This window comes from Protopterus annectens, chromosome 8.part0, assembly GCF_019279795.1.
Source record: "Protopterus annectens isolate FY-2018-M chromosome 8.part0, PAN1.0, whole genome shotgun sequence".
In the NCBI taxonomy this organism is placed as follows: domain Eukaryota; kingdom Metazoa; phylum Chordata; order Ceratodontiformes; family Protopteridae; genus Protopterus; species Protopterus annectens.
This window is the reverse complement of record NC_056741.1, coordinates 261,022,923-261,041,199: the sequence shown is the minus strand read 5'-3', so window position 1 is coordinate 261,041,199 and position 18,277 is coordinate 261,022,923. Positions and strand designations below refer to the sequence as shown.

At 40.1% G+C, this 18,277-nt stretch overlaps 1 protein-coding gene across 8 annotated transcripts in view; it reads right to left on the bottom strand.

The window, feature by feature from the left end:
* The window catches only part of GATAD2B (GATA zinc finger domain containing 2B), a 1,632,840-nt gene that overhangs the window by 1,308,750 nt on the left and 305,813 nt on the right, over positions 1 to 18,277 (bottom strand). For all 8 annotated transcript variants that reach the window (XM_044079739.1, XM_044079738.1, XM_044079745.1 and 5 more), the window contains one exon: positions 11,657 to 11,771. In XM_044079739.1, the coding sequence (XP_043935674.1) occupies positions 11,657 to 11,739 (83 nt within the window). In that variant the 5' untranslated portion in view covers positions 11,740 to 11,771. The remainder of the gene's footprint in view (positions 1 to 11,656; positions 11,772 to 18,277) is intronic.

Sequence of the window (18,277 nt, the reverse complement as noted above, 5' to 3'; positions counted from 1 at the left end):
TGAGGACTACTGCCAGCAGATTACCCAAATGTAATGACTGCAACAGTGAAACACGAAGAACATCAGCTAAAGGCCTATGCTGAGGCAGGAGTAAGAAATCCCTAAGCCTCTTTTTTGAATCAGAAAAATCCTGTCTTTCCCAGTGGAAATGCTCCTTTAGAGTATGTAAGGTTTCACCAAAAGAAAAATCCTCTGGAGGGGAAGCAGAGGGAATAAGAGTCCTCAGAATCCTCATAAGTAGATAACGGCAATTCTAGTTCATCAGAAGAATCAGAAAAATCAGAATCCTGGTCAGAAGATTCATAAACAACTTCAGTCCTAGGTCGCTTAGAAGGGGGAGGTTGGCTTCCCCTGATTAGAGTTATAAGATCTTCAGCCATTCTTATTTGTTTTTTAGGCATAGAGGCCTGAGCAAGCGGCCTGGGCGTCATTTTTTTAGACATGGTTCGAGATTTAGGCCTAAATGAAGAAGGAGGCATCGTTTTAATATGCAAGTCCGTAGGCCTGAATACACCCTCAGAAGCCGGTGCCTGCACAGTGGCTCCGGACCCATCCAAGTAGATACATCTGCGGGTTCCATAGTTGAAGCATCTCGTGGCATACTGGACTCCGAATGGGTCTCAGTAAAGGCCTGTGAATCAGAAGTAACGGGTATCAGGGGCTGGAAAAGTGCCTCACTGAGTACCGGCGAACTGGCGACTGGCTTAGGAGAAGCGTCATTGGCAGTTTTGGACCTCGGCGGCCTGTCTCTGTCTTTATCTTTGCGTTTTTTCGAAATCCCAGTAGTCGGATGGCTAAACGACGACATTTCTGAATAATTAAACCGAGAACCGAAATATTTAGAGGCAAAAATATATAGACGACCCATAGTGCGCTAATTAAATAAAGCACAAAACCGACAGCAAGGTACGTCGTGGTCAGGGCCTAGGTAAGGAATACAGTACGAATGAAAATCTTTATGAGGTATTTGCTTTTCACAAGTAATGCAATTATTAACTTTTACTGACATCGGTAAGGAGCAAGAAAAAGTTTCCTCAATGGGGTACTTAGCTTTAGTTAAAGACTTTGGTTCTGAAACTCGAAAACGAAAATTTCAGGAGTTGGTCGACCGACACTTGCGAACTGCTTCTGTTTCGGGCACTGCACGGCAAGAAAGACTGATGTAATGGCATCAGCTGCAAGTTTTATACCCCTGACGTCATGGAAGAAGGGACAGCAACCGACGCATGACCCAAGACTTTGTTAATCAGGCTGACTGAGGGCTACTGCAAGCAGATAACCCAAATGTAATGACTGCAACAGTGAAACAAAAAGAACATCCAGGACTGCAACAGTGAATATACTCGAACATCTACATTTATGGTAAGTGTACACAACTGTACTATGTTCTTCATGTTTCACTGTTGCAGTCATCACACTTGGGTGGATTCCCAAAGCTGAAGAAGGGTGGAGGCAGTCAAGAAGAGTTAGGGCTGGCTAGTATTCCTTGCAGGACTGCTGTTGCAAAGCCTGCCCTGGATTTGGAAAAGATAGGCAGGTGGTAATGCTTGGCGAAAGTGCGTACTGAACTCCAGGTAGCAGCTTCCAGGATGCCCCTGGTAGGGACTCCCCCGAGAAATGCTGTAGAGGTAGATGTTGCCCTAGTGGAATGTGTTCTGACCCCCTGAGGGGTTGGTTTCCCATGGTGCCTGAAGCAGAAATGGATGCAGTGTACTATCCATTTGGAAATTGTTTTGAAATGGCCTTGCCCTCTGCCCCTGTTGCAAAGTTGACTAGTAACTGGTCAGATTTTCTGAAGGGCTTAGTCCTATCAAGGTAGAATCTGAGCTATCTGTGCACATTCAAGGAGTGCAGGATCCTTTCCCTTTTATTTTGAGGATTAGGGAAGAAAGTTGGCAAATGGATGGATTGGTTGAGAGCTACGCTGGACACTTTAGCCATGAAAGAAGGGTTAGTCCTGAGGGAAACCCTGTTAGCATGGAAAATAATGAAGGGTTCCACAGCCATAAGTCCTTGTAGCTCAAACACCCTTCTAGCTGAAGTGATGACCAGAAGCAAGGCTGTTTTCCAAGAGAGAAATTTTACGTCTGCTGACGCAGCAGGTTCAAAAGGGGAGAAGCGTGAGCTTTTCCAGTACAAAGTTAAAGTCCCAAGCAAGGGTGGGTGCTTTCCTTGGTGCCCTTAAGTTGTTTGCCCCTCTCAGAAACGGTTTGATAAGAGGGTGCGAGAAGAGAGGAGGCTCACTGTTGTAATGAGCCGAAATGGCCGAGGCATGTATCTTAATGGAGGAGAAGGACAGGCCTTTGTGGAGCACATCTGTTAAGTAATCCAGGATTAGAGGCAGGGAGGGCAGAGTTGGTGCCCTCTCCTTTAGATGGAATCCAGGAGCAGAACCTTTTCCACTTACCAGCAGAGGATTTTCTTGTATTGGGTCTTCTGGCTTCAAGGATGACATCCAGCACCTGCTTGCTTAGGGTTGCTCGGGGAGAATTCAAGGAATAAGCCAGGTTGCAAGATTTAGGGTTTGCAGTTGTGGATGCAAAATCTGTCCCTTCTGCTGAGAGAGCATGGTTGGGTTCTGGTGTAGGTGCCAGGTTGGCACCAGTCACAGGCTGCAAAAGAGTAGGTACCACTGCTGGCGTGGCCAGTCTGAGTCAATCAGAATTGTCCTTGGTCTGTCCTGTCTTATCTTGAGTAATACTCTTGAGAGAAGGGGCAGAGGGAGAAAGGCATAGATTGAGAGATTTACCCACTGAAAAGATAGGGCATCCACTTTCCAGGCCCTGCTGTAAGGATTCCTGGTGCAGAATTTGATAAGCTGTTGGCTGTAGGAGGAGGCAAAGAGATCCACCTCTGGGGTTCACCATTTCTGAATCAGAAGGTTGAAGGTGCTGGGCTCCAAATTGCCACTCGTGTGGGTCTTGGAGATTTCTACTCAATTCGTCTGCCAGTGAGTTTTGTTAGCCTGGCAGGAATTGAGCTTGCAGATGGACTTGCATGTCCAAAGCTGTGTGCTACAGGGCCATGGCTAACCTACAGAGTGGGTAGGAGTGGGTTCCCCCCTGCTTGTTGATGTACCACATAACTATGGTGTTGTCTGTTTTTATTAGCAGTTGTCCTGGAAAGAGTAGGTATCTGAAAGCTGTCAGGGCATTCTGCACAGCTAGCATCTCTTTTCGGATGATGTGCAGATGAATTTGACTTGGGCTCCAATGGCCCTGAATGCATTTGCCGTCAATGTGTGCTCCCCAAGCATAGCCTGATGCATCTGTAGTTAGGGTCTGGGCAGTATGGGGTTGAGAAAAGGGCAGTCCCTTGTTGTGGTAGCATGCTTTTGCCCACCAAAGGAACTCTGTCCTTAGACAGGGTATGATTAAGTACCACTGAAGTATACTTGTATGCAGTCTTGCATATGGAATTAGCAGTACACATGAGGCCATGAACCCTAGGGCCTGCAGTATTATTCTGCAGATAGCTGGGTTCTGGTGGCCATTTGTTTGAAGTAAACTGTCAGATAAGACTTGTTTTTCTAAAATGAGGAATGCCATCTGGGATGTTGTGTCCAAGCTTGCTCCCAGGAATTAAATCTTTTGACTGGGTAACAGTTTTGATTTCTTTTCATTGATGGTGTACCCCAAGGAAGTGAAAAGTGTTTTCACAAATGTCAAGTGCTGCAACAGCAATTCCAGACTGTCCGCCTGAATCAGGCAGTCGTCCAAGTATGGGAAAATTTGGATATTTCTCTGCCTGCAGTATGCAATGGCTAGAGCCAGGCATTTTGTGAAAACTCTGGGCGCAGTAGATAAGCCAAAGGGAAGTGCAGAGAATTGATAACGCATAGATCCTGCCCTGAAACGTAGATACCTCCTGCATGACTACCTTATGGGAATGTGAAGATAGGCTTCTTTTAACTCTAGGGTGACTAACCAGGCATCCTTGGCTAGCATAGGAAGAAGCTGTTGCAGGGTAAGCATTTTAAATTTTGGTACCACCAGGAAGGTGTTGAGAATTGAAAGATCCAGGATTAGGCGCCAAGAGCCCTCTTTCCTGGGTACCAGGAAGAGTCTGGAGTAGAATCCTTGACCCCTCTGTTCTACTGAACTGGCTGAATAGCTCTGATATTGAGCAGGGAAGCTACTTGGCTTTGAGCCTCTGCCTACTGGTTTGGAGGAAGGTCTGGAAACTCGCTTGGGGTTGGCAGTGAATGGAAATAAAATTTGTACCCCTGGGATAGAATGTTGAGGACCCACCAGTCCTGTGTGATGGACATCCAATTTATTGCATGAAGGGCAAGTTTTCCTCCTAGGGGCACAAACAATTGGGCAGGGCTGGGGAGTGGCGTAAAGAAGTCATTGTGAGTTTTTTCCATAAGGAGGTGGCTTACTACTCCCTGCTTTAGGGGTGGAGGCACTCCATTGCTTAGATCTCTGCAGTCTGGGTGGTCTGTTTCCCCTGGGTCTGGTTTGAGAAGGCCTGGAGGGGGCTGGAAAGGACCAGTGTTTGGAAGGGCAATGCCTACTGAATCTAGGGGGTTGCAATTAAATGAGATTTTTAAAAAGATGGAAGAAAAAGTTAAGTCCATGCAGACTGTTAAAGAATTCTTATGTTTTGGTGCCAAACAAACTGTCCTTGTTCAAAGGAGTGTCTAGTAACTTTGATTTGACATAGTGTGGCAAGGTCTGCTCCTTGAGCCAAGCATGTCTTCTCAGTACAGATCCAGTGACTGCTGCCCGGCAACATGTTTCTAGGGCATCAAAGCCACACCGCAGAGTGCATAAGCTCCTGCAATTCTTTATTTTCTGCATAGTCTGTAAAGGTTGCCACTTTTTGTTTAATAAGTTCCATAATATGCTGCTGGTACTTCAGCATGTGAAACTGACAATTCAATGCCCTAACAGCAAGAGTTGCAGAGATAAATAGCTTCTTACCCCATCTGTCCAAAGCTCTGGAATCCCTGTCCGAAGGGGTGGGATTCTTGGCTGTAGTAGCCTTGATACCTTTAGGCCCCTGGGAAATGATCTCTAGGTCAGCAGTAGGATTCTTGAAAATAAATTTGTGAATGTCAGGTACTCTGTAGTACCTGTCTGGTTTCCTCAGGGCAGAAAGTGTCAGGAGTAAGACTGGATTCCATAAAAACATTATCAACAACATCCAGTACAGGGGGTATTGCTAAAGGCCTGTGCTGAGGCAACTCTAGGAATTCTCAGTCTCTTTTTGGACTCAGGATAGTCTTGGCATTCCCAGTGGAAATGCTCTCTTAAGATATGCAAGGTTTCACCAAAAGAAAAATCCTCTGGAGGGGAGGCAGACGGAATGGATTCCTCTGCATCTGAATCCTCATAAGCAGATAAGGGCATGTCTTTATAATCAGAAATCTCAGAGTCATCGGACTCCTGGTCTGTAGAAGCTGTAGGGGACTGGTCTCTTTTTGTCTTAGCAGGGCAAGGCTGACTTCCCCTAATCAGCGTAATAAGGTCTTCTGCCATTCTAAGTAATTGTTCTTGTGGCATGGGAGCAGGTGCATGCACTTTGGTCGTTGGTTTTCTAGGCGTAGTGCGTACTCTGGGCCTAAGAAACTCGGTAGTTTTGGTTAAAAAAGTCATCAGCTTGACTCATCGGTTGAGCAAAGAACTGCCTCAGAAGTCGGTGCCTGCACAGCGGCTCTGGACCAATCCAAGGTAGAGACATCCGCAGGTTCCACAGTCGAAGAAGAGTCTCACGGCATACCAGACTCCAAATGGGTCTCGGTAGAGGCCTGTGAATCCACTGAAGTGGGCATCAGGGGCTGTGAAAGTGCCTCACTGAGTAAAGGCGGACTGGCGACTAGCTTAACGGAAGAGTTGTCGGCAGCTTTGGACCTATGCGGTCTGTCTCTGTCTTTATCCTTACGTTTTTTCGGAATATCGGTAGTCAGATGGCTTACTGAAGCCATTTCAGAATATGGAGATCGAGAGCGAAAGAATTTAGCGACAAAGAGAGAGCCCGACGACAAATGGTTCGGGTGTTAAACAAGGCACAAAACCAACAGTGATGTATGTTGTGGTCTGGGCCTAAACAGGTGACTCAATAAGAATGAAAATCTCTGCGAGGTATTTGCTTTCCACAGGGAAGGCAATTGTTAACTTTTTCTGACATCGGTTAGAGCAAGAAAAAAAGATCCCCAAAGGGGTACTTAGCTTTATAAAAGACTTCAGGATTATTCAATTCGTAATGAAAATTCGGGTAGCGGCCAACCGGCACTTTCGAACTGTTTCTGCTTCGGGCTACTCAGCAAGAAAAACTGATGTAATGGTGTCGGCTGCCTGTTTTTATACCCCTGACGACCTGACGTCAGTTCTGGAGAGACAGCATCCGAAGCAGAAATACTAAGTCTCTGGTATTTGGATCGACTGAGGGCTACCTGCAGGCAGATAACCAGCGTGTGATGACTGCAACAGTGAAACATGAAGAACATCTGGAATTTTGTAAATTATATGTCAGTTGTGAATGTCAACACGATTCATATGCTGGTGTTACAAATGTATTAGAACTGTATGTTGTGTGTATATCAAACTGCTGGTACAGAAGTGTGTGAGAAAAGGGTTTGTACAGTACTGAGCTTAAATATGTATCCACAGTGTATCCTACTGGAAAAGAACAGAAGTGCATATAACCTACTGTAATTGTGTAAATGTATATGTTTTAACAGTGGGAAGTGGCACATAGATTTAACTTAAATTTTTTTTTACAACTGTGCCATAAAAGATGTTATTTTTCTGTTTCGGTGCAGCAAAGAGACAGGATGTCTAAAACTAGTGATCTTTCTGCACTGTAAGTTTTTATTGTTTTATGTCTTCTAGCAGCTGCAGAGATCTGAGGGCTATGTATTTTTCACAGGAAGATGCTAAATGCTGATAGCTTCTGACAATGGGGGTTTAGCTTGGGAACTAAAGTCAGGTGACAAAAAGTGATATACGGCAAGTAACAAAGCAGTTATATTTAACATCAAGTTAAAAACTCTCTGAGAGAATGACTGTGCATTTTGTATTTTGTCTTTGACCTGGCAGCATCAGCTGCAAACATCCACTCACCACATCTGTCTTGCTTGCTGTAAAAGCAAGTTAACTATGGTACAGTAATTTCTTATAGCTTCAGTAAGGAATACAGTAAAGATTAGTTTAGATGCTTTCTGTATTTGAGACTCTCCTGCAATGATGTTTTAAATATTTCCTGTGATTTTGAACTCTGAAGTTACTGTGATGATTTAGTGAGTATTTTCTTGTTCTTTTATTATTTATTATTAAATATATTTAAACTTATCTTTGTGGCTGATATTTGTGAGACACATTTAAGCCCTGACAGTACTTGCATATTCATTTGGTACCACTGTGCAGGCCACCTAACAGCCTTGCTCTTGGTCAGATTACCATTTCGATTAGTAGTAACATTACACAATAGGATTGGAACCCTTTGTTAAGGGCCTTAAAGTAGTTGATAAGGGGTTCTGGTGTCAGGGATAACTACCTTATAGTCTGGGTAGAAGGGAGCATAGCTAGTAAACCTGTACCAGCCTTTTCCAGGTGTGTGTGTGTGTGTGTGTGTGTGTGTGTGTGTGTGTGTGTGTGTGTGTGTGTGTGTGTGTGTGTGTGTGTGTGTGCGCACGCGTAAAATAAATCTCCAAGAGTGTGTGTGTCAGGTACTTGGGCAGGGATATGAAGCACTGATTGGACAGAGTGTGTGTTGTGAGGACTTGGCTTGGATCCCTGGCTAAGTCTCATTTCTATAGCTGTGCCAGTGGGGGAATCTTAGTGAGGACCCGGAGAAAGAGGGAGAAACCAGAACCAGGCTGCCTATGGTCTCTGTCTGCTCTTAATGGAAATTGCATTTTACTGTGTTTGTGCTTGTCATCCTCCCAGTGTGTACATTCCCCACTGTTGCCAGTAGTGAGGATTGAGGCTTTTTGATTACTGGGACAGTGCTGGGGCATCACAGGGAGAATAGGCAAAAGTTGTGTTCTGTGGGCCGAACAGTGGCCCAGACCAAATCACTAACACCATAGGGCTGAGGTATATATATTTTTTCTTTTTCAGGTGTAACCAGATTTGACGGGGAGTACCAGGTAAGGATCCATCAAGTCAAAGGAGGACACTAGCCAGAATAATAAACTGTCATACTGTATTATGTATCACAATAAGCACTTAACGTTTCTAGTAATAAGTATGTCCCCACACAACTAAACTCTGCCAAAGTGTGCTATTATCACAAAAAATATGAAATGTGTTCAAATTTTTTTCCAGCTAACAGAACTTAAAACATTTGCAGTACACAAAGGAGAAACACCAAAGCAATCAATGTGTCAAACCACTGTTGAAAATAATGTTTATTAGCAATTTAAATTATGTTTTATCAGAGAATAAAAAATCTCCACAGTAGATTCAAATAACTTCACATGCAGTTAAACTGCAACCTGATGTTAAAAACATACAGAATAAAGTCATACATATAGTAAATAATGTACACATGCTGAAAAATCCAAGCTCTGTAATATTTTCATGTCAAAAAATTAAAATAAATCAGGAGTAACAATAGTAAAACAAAAAATAAACACTTGTTAAAGATAAAAGTCAAATAAACTTGGCTACAAGCAGAAATTCCCACAGGAATCTATGTAATCTTGTCTCCTTAAATACATGCTGCACATCCTCATGGAGCAAGTGCTTAACAGTTATCAAAATAGAACCATCCAGACTCGGTTTTTACTTCTGAAGAGATTGTGCATAGTGACTTGATATTGGTGGACTGCAATGACAGATGTCTGAGTAGCCTTTCATGATTGAAATGTTCTGAAATAGGTAGTTTTGTCATTATTGGTTCATATGTTGTTTCTTACTGGACAAATGTTCAAAACTACCAATTTAAAACACATTCTAACAACTGTGTTGCATTATACAAGGAATATAATTTAATAGAATTAGGAAGATGATTCAACGAATACATGCATGTATACATTTTCCTAAAATGTGTGCAAGGAGGCAATAGTTTGAAAACAGCCCAAACAAACCACCACTGGTCAGAAGCATGTTCTTTGAATGTGGGTTTCAATGCCAATTCAATGAGTGTGAGTTTCAAGGGCGGATAAGTTTACTGTTCATGCTATGTCTGTTTTTATTGTGAGACTGTATTCTTTGTTTAGCAAATGGCTATCAGTGTTTGTGCTGTAAAATTTGAAATAAACGTTTTAAATTAAATCTAAACATATGTAATCATTGTAGAAGTAAAGAAGAAAACAGTATGCATACTGACAGGTTTGAACAGTGTTTATGGTAAATGGGGAGATTCAGACAAGTAATGGGACACTGGAATGGATGTGAGGAGAGATCCATTACCCTGCCTAGGGCCCCATTTGACCATGATCCAGCTCTGAAGTCAATGCAGAAATTAAATAGTTCTGCTATGCCAAAGAAATGCAAAACACACTGGACCACGTTGGGATATCATGGTTAGTGAGCCTTTTCAATTCTGCAGGAAAGATGTGGCAGTTTCTCTGGACTGGTAAACTGGGACAGTGGTCTTCACTGTCAAAAAAGGGACAAGAAAGGAATGTGCACCTCCCTGGAAAAGTATAAGATGAGGAGCTGGATAAAAGACCATGTCCAACATTTAAGACTATGACTCAGGAAGAACAATGTAGATTACATTCAGGCCACAGCTCACAAACCTCAGAAATGTACACTTAGCTACAATTATATATATATATATATATATATATATATATATATATATACACACACACACACACACACACACACACACACACACACACACACACTTGTCTAAATACAACTCTGTTGCACTTTATACAAGGATAATTAAACTGTGTGTTATGCAGTCAGTCTGCTATACTGTCTGCATATGGTTATGCCGTGGTTTGTGCCAGGTCTACGGTCCAGCACACCAACCTGTTTACAAAATATATAAAAATGTTACGCTAGCCACCCAGCAGTGAAACCTTGGTTCTAGACAATTGTCACTGTTGAAGTGACACCCCAATCTCATGTACAAAAATGAGAAAAAAGTGGTGATGGATGAACAGATGGTCAGATGAAGCACTGGGCAAGCAAAACATGAGACAGTGTCAGCCACATGGATTCACAACCAACAGCAGAAAATAAGGAAACACTAGCATGTCTGGCAGCTTGACAGATGATGAGCTTGAGGCAAGTGTTTCACTAGAAAATGCACATAAGAGGGTAAGGGCAACATATATCACAGCAGATACTGATGAAATGAAAATGTCCTAATCAAACTTTTCCCGGTCAACAAATGTAAACAATAAACAAATTTGTTTCTGGACTGCTGATAAGAACACCAGTCTGGACAATATCTTTACATGTTAACATTTATTTTACTTATTTAATTTTATTTACTGAGGTAAAGCATAAATCAAATTTGAAACTTTGCAGGCTCAGCTCAGGCAGATCATCATCAGAATCTAAGTAAATCAGGTGTTTTTTGGCAAAGAATAATTCAAACTAAAAATGACTGTGGCAATGGTGAAACATTAGTACGTATGACAACTGAAAGCATTGTGAAAGGGGCTGGGGCAACAAAAGGTGAAACCAGTAATAGTTCTGCTTTTGGATAGGTGACCAGACCAATAATTAGAAGTTTTGGGTGACTTCAGTTTAAACTTATTTTAGCAACAGACACAGGCACGCATATTCTAGTTTCAGCTGCTAGATGGAGGTGCAGACAACATTTTTGTTGGAAAGCACTTTAACACAGACACGAAAGATGCAAAGCTAGTGCTACATAGAGTGTGGTTTCTATGAATCCCAGTTACAAGATTCTTTTGTATAAGGAAGAAAGCAAATTATGAATTTGGTGGTTATATCAAGTTCAAATGTTTTCTTTATGAAATATGTATAAAACCTATACTTTCTAAAAATGTTAATGGGAGCAAAATGAACTCCACAGACATGATGCACAGACATCTGCTCTGCTGAAATCATAGTACCTTAGGTTAAGGAGGATGTAACAGCAAAGCAACCAATATGGGAAGTATGAAGGCAAAGCATCCTCTAAAAAAGAAAAAAAATCTTATAAATGCATGCCACCTTTGTCAGGCACTTAATACTGCTTACCTCCCAAATGCCACATAAAACATTTTTATAAGAATCAAATTTTGCAAAACATCCTTTATTATATTTTTGCTTTGTCCCTGGTAATTTTTTTTCCCCGAAAAATCACCAGGGATTACAGACAGTCGATAATACCAGACATTAGAGTTTCATAATTAATAAAATGCATGTTGAATCAAAACCTGTTCAATTTACTTTAAAGGTCCCTAATCCTGCCTCAAATTCTTGCCATCTTCCTTGTAACATTTATGACTTTCTGGTAAACCGCTGAAGATTACAGTCAGTCAGTTACGACAGGCATTAGAGTTTCACACTTCTTATTGTTCAGAAAATGGGTGCTGATGCAAAAATCTGTTGTTCTATTAACTTTTTAAGTGGGGGGGGGATTCACAAATGTGTAGTAGCAGCATATTACTGCCATAAGTGGTAAGCTATACCACTGTCTGAATTCTTGCCTGCAATTAAAGTATAGTCCAGAGTTCTCCATTATTGCCAAAATGTCTTTCACTTCAAGAGAAAAAGAAATTAGCACTTACATGGGACTCCATGTATACTCCATCTTCTTGTTTGTAATAGGTAAACAATAAATCCAACACACAAAAAAAGTCAATCTGTTCATCCAAAGGCACAATGGAAACAGGAATTGATAGCCTATAAATTATAAAGCAGAAAAAAAATACAAACGCGTTAACTCCAGCAATTAAGTGCTCTATATAATCATTGTTAACATTTTAAAAAGTGTTTGGTAAGTTAAAGAGATCTTGACTGTCACATACATTTAACAGCTCATACGTTGCTAAACACTTTTTTTAATATTCCCCATTTTTTTTAACATAAAAAAGAACACAAACTGGGTCCATGAATTTCAGAAAGGTCATGGTTGGGTCTCCACCCCTCTATGTCACAAAGCTAGACAAAATTATTCTCCAGCATTTGAGTGCAGTGTGGTCAATATATTAAAACCCAGTTCTCGAACTACAAAAGTCCATAATGTAAAAAGGAGCTACTATTATAAACAATTATAATCCATACAGTGGTATCTCATGCTCAAATGCACACGGCTAACATTTTCTGGCAACAATATTAATAAGCAATTACAGTTTATGTATAGGAACAAATACACGGTAACATACTACAGTAGGGGGTCAGTTATCTCATTTAAGGATAACCTATTCAGTTTGGGACTTAAGTACAAATACTCCTCTAGTAAAATAAGTAACATGAATATAAAGGTTCAGTAAATCTAAAAGTCCACACGCAAACATGAAGGTGCTAGTACACAGCACCTTTAGAAGGTTTTTACTATAATAGAATATGCCACAAAAGAGACGACTTGGGAAAGGGTTGACACACTTCAAGACCATTAAAAAAAGGAAGGACAAAGAAACTAATGATACAAGGGAAACAAAATGTACAGGGGGAAGAAAAGACCAAAACAGAGTGAAAAGGAAAACTCAATAACTTGTAATAATGCAAATATAACTCCTTAGAAAGGAGAACAGAAAAGGCAGATGCAGGAAATAAATAAGAAAATATACATCAATGAGAAAAAAAGAAATTAATGAAAGAATGGAAAAATGCAAATGAAGAAAAGATAAAAAGATAGCAGAGGCAGTATAAATAATGTGAATATACTAAGGAATGAAAAATTAACAGACATGCTAATGCAAACAGAAAAGGATGAATAAAGTTTCTTAAAGAAAGAAAATCAGAGGTGGGGGACAGAGGATACGCACAAGGGAAATAATGCTGAAATCAAGGTTAATACAGAAAAAAATCAAGGTGCTAACATTTTGAGGGGAGTAGCCTGCACTTTGCAGAGGAAATAAAGCTACTGCCTCACAGCTCCAAGACCTGGTGTTAAATCCATACCTCGTCACTTCTAGAGTCTACATATTCTAACCAGATCTGTGTGCATTTTACACAAGTACTCTGGTTTACTTAAGACAGTTCTTCAGGTACTCTACATTATACACAAACGCAAACACGTACACACTGTATTTAACCTTGCCTTAGAGTCCTGTGTCATGCCCGAAAAGCATCTGATAAAAAAAACAGTTTATTCAAAAACAAAAAACACATTATGTAAAGGTAGAGAAACCACTTCCTACTTGAAAACATCTTAATAGATCAAATATCTTAAAAGTGACCATCAAGATTTAACTCCATCTTAAAAGATTAAGATGTTTACACATGCAAGATAAAATTCTAATAAGGAAAAAGTGCAAGGACATGAGTGTTAGCTTAGGACTTAGGACAGGTGCTCAATTTATTAATATAGGACATGAATATAAAAACTATAGACACCAAAGGCTTAAAAGTGAAATATAGCAAGGTAAAGAAATTAGGCATTTTACTTAGTTCATAGGTTTGTTTTCTTTTTACACATATTCTTACTAACAAAGTTTAATTGCATTGCACTGCACTTTTTTTCTGATGGTTGGTTTTAATAAATTTTGACCATGCTCTTCAATTGCATGGGAAGCTCTGAGCACTATTAAATCAAGGGGGAGGATAAAGAATATTGGCCAAAGAATAAAAACAAGACATTTGAAAGCAGTGCACTTTTTGATACTTATTTCAATTTTATCCATACTCTTCAATGCAGAAGAAACCCTGAAGCCCGGGCATGGTCAGCCACAACCAAATCATAGAGCAGAAACAGAACAATGGTGCTCAAAAAACTACTACTATTATTATTGCTGCTACCAAACCACACCCTGCTATTCCCCTTCAACACTGCCTGGCTCACTATCTGAATTTTTCTCTCCATCTTCTTTCATTCCTTTTCACATCACATCCTTTCTGCATCTCCCTCTACCCAGTAACAAATCATACAGAGACACCTCAAATCCACTCTTCACAACAGTAATTTTATATTTTCTTACTCAACCTTTTTTCTTACTCAGCTCATCTATTAGTCATCTATTTCTACATCTATCACATCCAATACGTGACTTGCCTCTTTCGTGACTTTTTACCTCTTTCTGTTCTGGCACCTTTAATCGCTTCCCTGGTGTGGCACCTCTAATCGCTTCCCTGGTGTGGCACCTCTAACCACTTCCCTGGTGTGGCACCTCTACTCGCTTCCCTGGTGTGGCACCTCTACTCGCTTCCCTGGTGTGGCACCTCTACTCGCTTCCCTGGTGTGGCACCTCTACTCGCTTCCCTGCTGTTGCCTCTCAAACTTTTCTTCTTACCTTGACCCTTCTGTACATTGCTGTGTAAAAATAATTTCCACCAACACGTTACTTTTACATACCCTTTTCCTTGCTGTCACAAAAGTCTTTCTCTTTTATCTCCATCCACTTGTTTGATTTGAACCACTGTTGTACTTGTATATTAGCATTTATTCAAAACTTAAATAATTTATTTACTATGTTCTGTTGTCTTTTGTAAAACGCTGTGTTTTATCATTTGTATTCATTTTGCTTAAAGTCATTGTGCATTTTTTCTTATCTGCTTTTTGTACGTGTTCATATTTGGCGCTTTTCTCCCTAGGCCTCCACTGAAAACGGACAACATATGCCAACATGTACAACCTTGATAAACAAATGCAAATAAATAAATACTACCACACAGTCTGACTTGACATCCATGGAAATAAGCAGAAATTAAGTATTTGGGTGTTGAATTTCTTCAGTCAAAACAAGTAAACTGTGCCTAAAAAATCTGTTCTAATTTTGGTGCTTCACCGATAAAGGATAGGGTGAATACAAATTAGATTGTATGAAAGGTGAGCAAAAGTAGCAGATTTTGTCTAAAGGGAGATGCAAGCAGTTTCTACTGACAGGAGAGAATCTGGGTGCAGATCCTAACAAGTAGCAAAAAATCCAAAAAAAGTGCCAACACTATGAAGATGTGCATTGGGTCACAATACTATATTCACAAGGTGGACAGGGATTAGACCATAAAGGCTACTGACTGAAACTTTGAAAGTTCCTTTAAAGACCAACACATCTAAGCTGAAAAAGCACATCTAAATTCAAACCATAAGCTGAAGCAATGTAGCCATTTTGTATGGCCATTCTTGCAATTAATAGGTAGTTTTAATCTTAACAGATATTTTGCAAAAGACTATGCTACATACGTCTGGAACAGAATTTTACAGAAAAAAAATCCTTTTAACCTTCATGCACAGTTTAATGGACAATGCATATAATATCAGTTTTTTGGACAACTTGTTTTACTGGAGATGTTCTGGGACAAAACACAGAATGCAAGGTTTGAGAAATCAGAAGTTCATTTGTCAAACTTAGCTTACACCATACTGGCCTTCAAGAAGCCTGAAGGCCACAACCGTCTGATGATCTTTTGTACTTTCTACATTCACAATATGACTTTTAATTCAAGGATTGCCCTATTCTGATTCCAGGGGAATGCATGCTCTATAGTCTTTGAAGGTGTTGTGTAAATAAAAGTGTAAATTTATTCCCTAAGATGACTTGTTTTTAGTAAAGTTCCCATTTCTCATGACAGCTTTACCAGTGGTGCATTCCAGGCAATAACCTGCAAACAGGACCTGATGAGACACTGCCTTGTACACCAAAGGTCACCTCTTAGTAACCCATAGGAAATACAATAAAATGATAGCTACTGAACCCTTTCTGAAATGTTAAAAGTTTTTTCAACCCACTGACTTTTCTGGGAATGAATTTACCTTGTCAAGTACTTCATGGTATCTATCTAGTTTGAGGGCTACAAAGTACAACACTTATTAATGGATAAGATTAGTGATGTACAAAGTGGCACAGAAATTTCCGAGCAACTAGACATGCCGTTAAGAATTAGATGGGCTACTGAATATGCTTTTCTAACTCTGAAATATACATAATGGTCAAAGTTTAAAATGCTGTCTGCAATTTTTCACAAGACCAAACAAAATGTGAATGCAGTAAAAAATTGTGGTAATATTTCAATTTAAATAAGCGCAATGAATTGAGCTATTACGTTTTAGCATCAAAAAGGAAAGAGAAAATAAACAGCACTTTGGTTAGTTAAGCTACGCTACACTACATGAAATAACACAAATACAAAAGTATTTCACTTTGTCAAGGGAAACAGTAATATGCAATCAATGCAGTTAATCAAAATGTACATACTATTTCATATGGGAAGCATTTTCAAATCTTACTAAAGCTTTTAGCACATTTTCAGGCTTGTTTTTTCTGCCTAACATATATATCTAGAATTTCAAAGAACAGACGTGGTTACTTTGACTTTAGTTGAAGGAGAGATACAAGAAAGAACAGAATATTAATAAAAAGTACAGCCTAGAAAAGTCAAGACGTTTATGAGGCAAGCTGTTAATTGGGGATGCAGTTTTTTCTAATAGAAGTTATAAGATGTATTAGCTCATTTGCTCATTTGTCTTCTAAATGCAGAAAACCAAGCTTCTTGTTTGGGATAATTTCTCCATTCTGGCAAATGCATTTCTTTCTGATCTAGGAAAGAAATATCAACACTAACCTAATCTTTCTGATCTGGGTGAATGATTTAAATGCTGACTTAACAGCAGTTTGAAATCAGACAAAGGAATTTCCTGAAAATGAGATGTACCAAACAATACAGGATACAGCCTGGGTGTTTTACAAGTATGAAGATGCAAAGAGGGAGACAGATATCTCATGTTAGTCACCTGTACAATGACGGTCAGACTGCAAAACTTCTTGAAAAAGGTCATGGAGGGATGACTGTCTTGCCCTGAACAGCAACGATTTTCAAAATGATTAGAGAAGTTTAGAATGCAGGGCAACAAGTGAAGTACAACCTGTACTAGACTGTGTTAAGGAGTTTGCCACTCTACCATAAAAAATATTTTGCTTGAAAGTTATCTTGAATATTTTGTTTCATTTGGTAACACTTTTGATTACTTTGTTTATGGAAAGCTGTCCAGAATCAACACACACAACATGTGGTTACTTTTTTACTGTAAAGTAGGTTAAATCTTGCTTCGATTATACTGCACATTGCCCTGAAGTTCAGACTGGGGAGGCAGTACGGTAGTTTTACTGACCAAGTTAACTTTCAATAAGGGACTTTTCTGTAACAAGCAGAAGACATAGTTCATGCTATTTAACAGTTCCATGCATGAAAAAGTGTGCGATGAAAGATGAGTACAGAGCCAGTTAAAGTCACACATAACTTCAACAGGCTTCTTAAGTTCTAGTCAGAATCATGTGTGCAGCTGGAAAGAAACATTTAGGTTGGGCAAGGAAACAAAAAAGATTAGAGCCATGGCATGAAAGAGGAAAGGGCTGCATTTCATTGTCTGTCTAGGAAAAAAGCTAAATAAAGTGTAGAAAAAAATAACCCATTCTACACATCTTAAGATTAATAACTTAGAAATTATTTTTCTGAACAAGAGCAGCTCAAAGAGATACAGTCTGACAGCCTGTAAAGTAAAGAGGAAATAGTTAATGTATTACATGATTTACTTTGGGCACCCTCTTTGACGGATCCTAAGTAGATAACCCTCTTTTAGCATGGTGACATTCAGTGTGTTGACAAATGCTGTGATTTCACTCATCACAACCAAATGATACACAAGTATATACTTGCCCACCTTACAAGGACACTCCAGTTAGCATGTGAGGAAACTGGTCCTGAGTAGAGGAAACAAATCTACCTAAGGAAATTCCTGGACTATTAAGATGGGTCCTCGGTGTAGCTCAGCTGATTTATTAAGAACACAAATGTTACAACTAAGTGTGAGGACCCTCCTTGGCAGGTTGTTCAACAGACTGAATCAAAGTACATCCCACCCAGACAGTATCAGTCACAAGGGTGACCAGGCAACATTGAGACAGCAGACAAGGAGCCTCTTCTTACAGGCCCCTGCAAGAAATAACAGCCTGTCCCACACAACCAGGAATCAAACCAATCCCCATCACCTTCTAGAGGAATAGGGTGGGGAGGTCACTTAGGGGATGAGGGTCTATCCTCATAAGAAAAGATTCCAAAAGCAGAAAGCTAACACCTTCAATCAGTGCAGCACTGGTCTGACCAAACCTTGAGTACTGCATGCAGTTCTGAAGGCTATATAAGGAAAAGGATTATTGGGGCAGTAATGTAGCTAGGGTGGGGCAAAAGGGACAACTTCCCTGGCACAAAGTATTAGGGGGCATGATCAGCCATCCACCATCCTAATTGCTCAT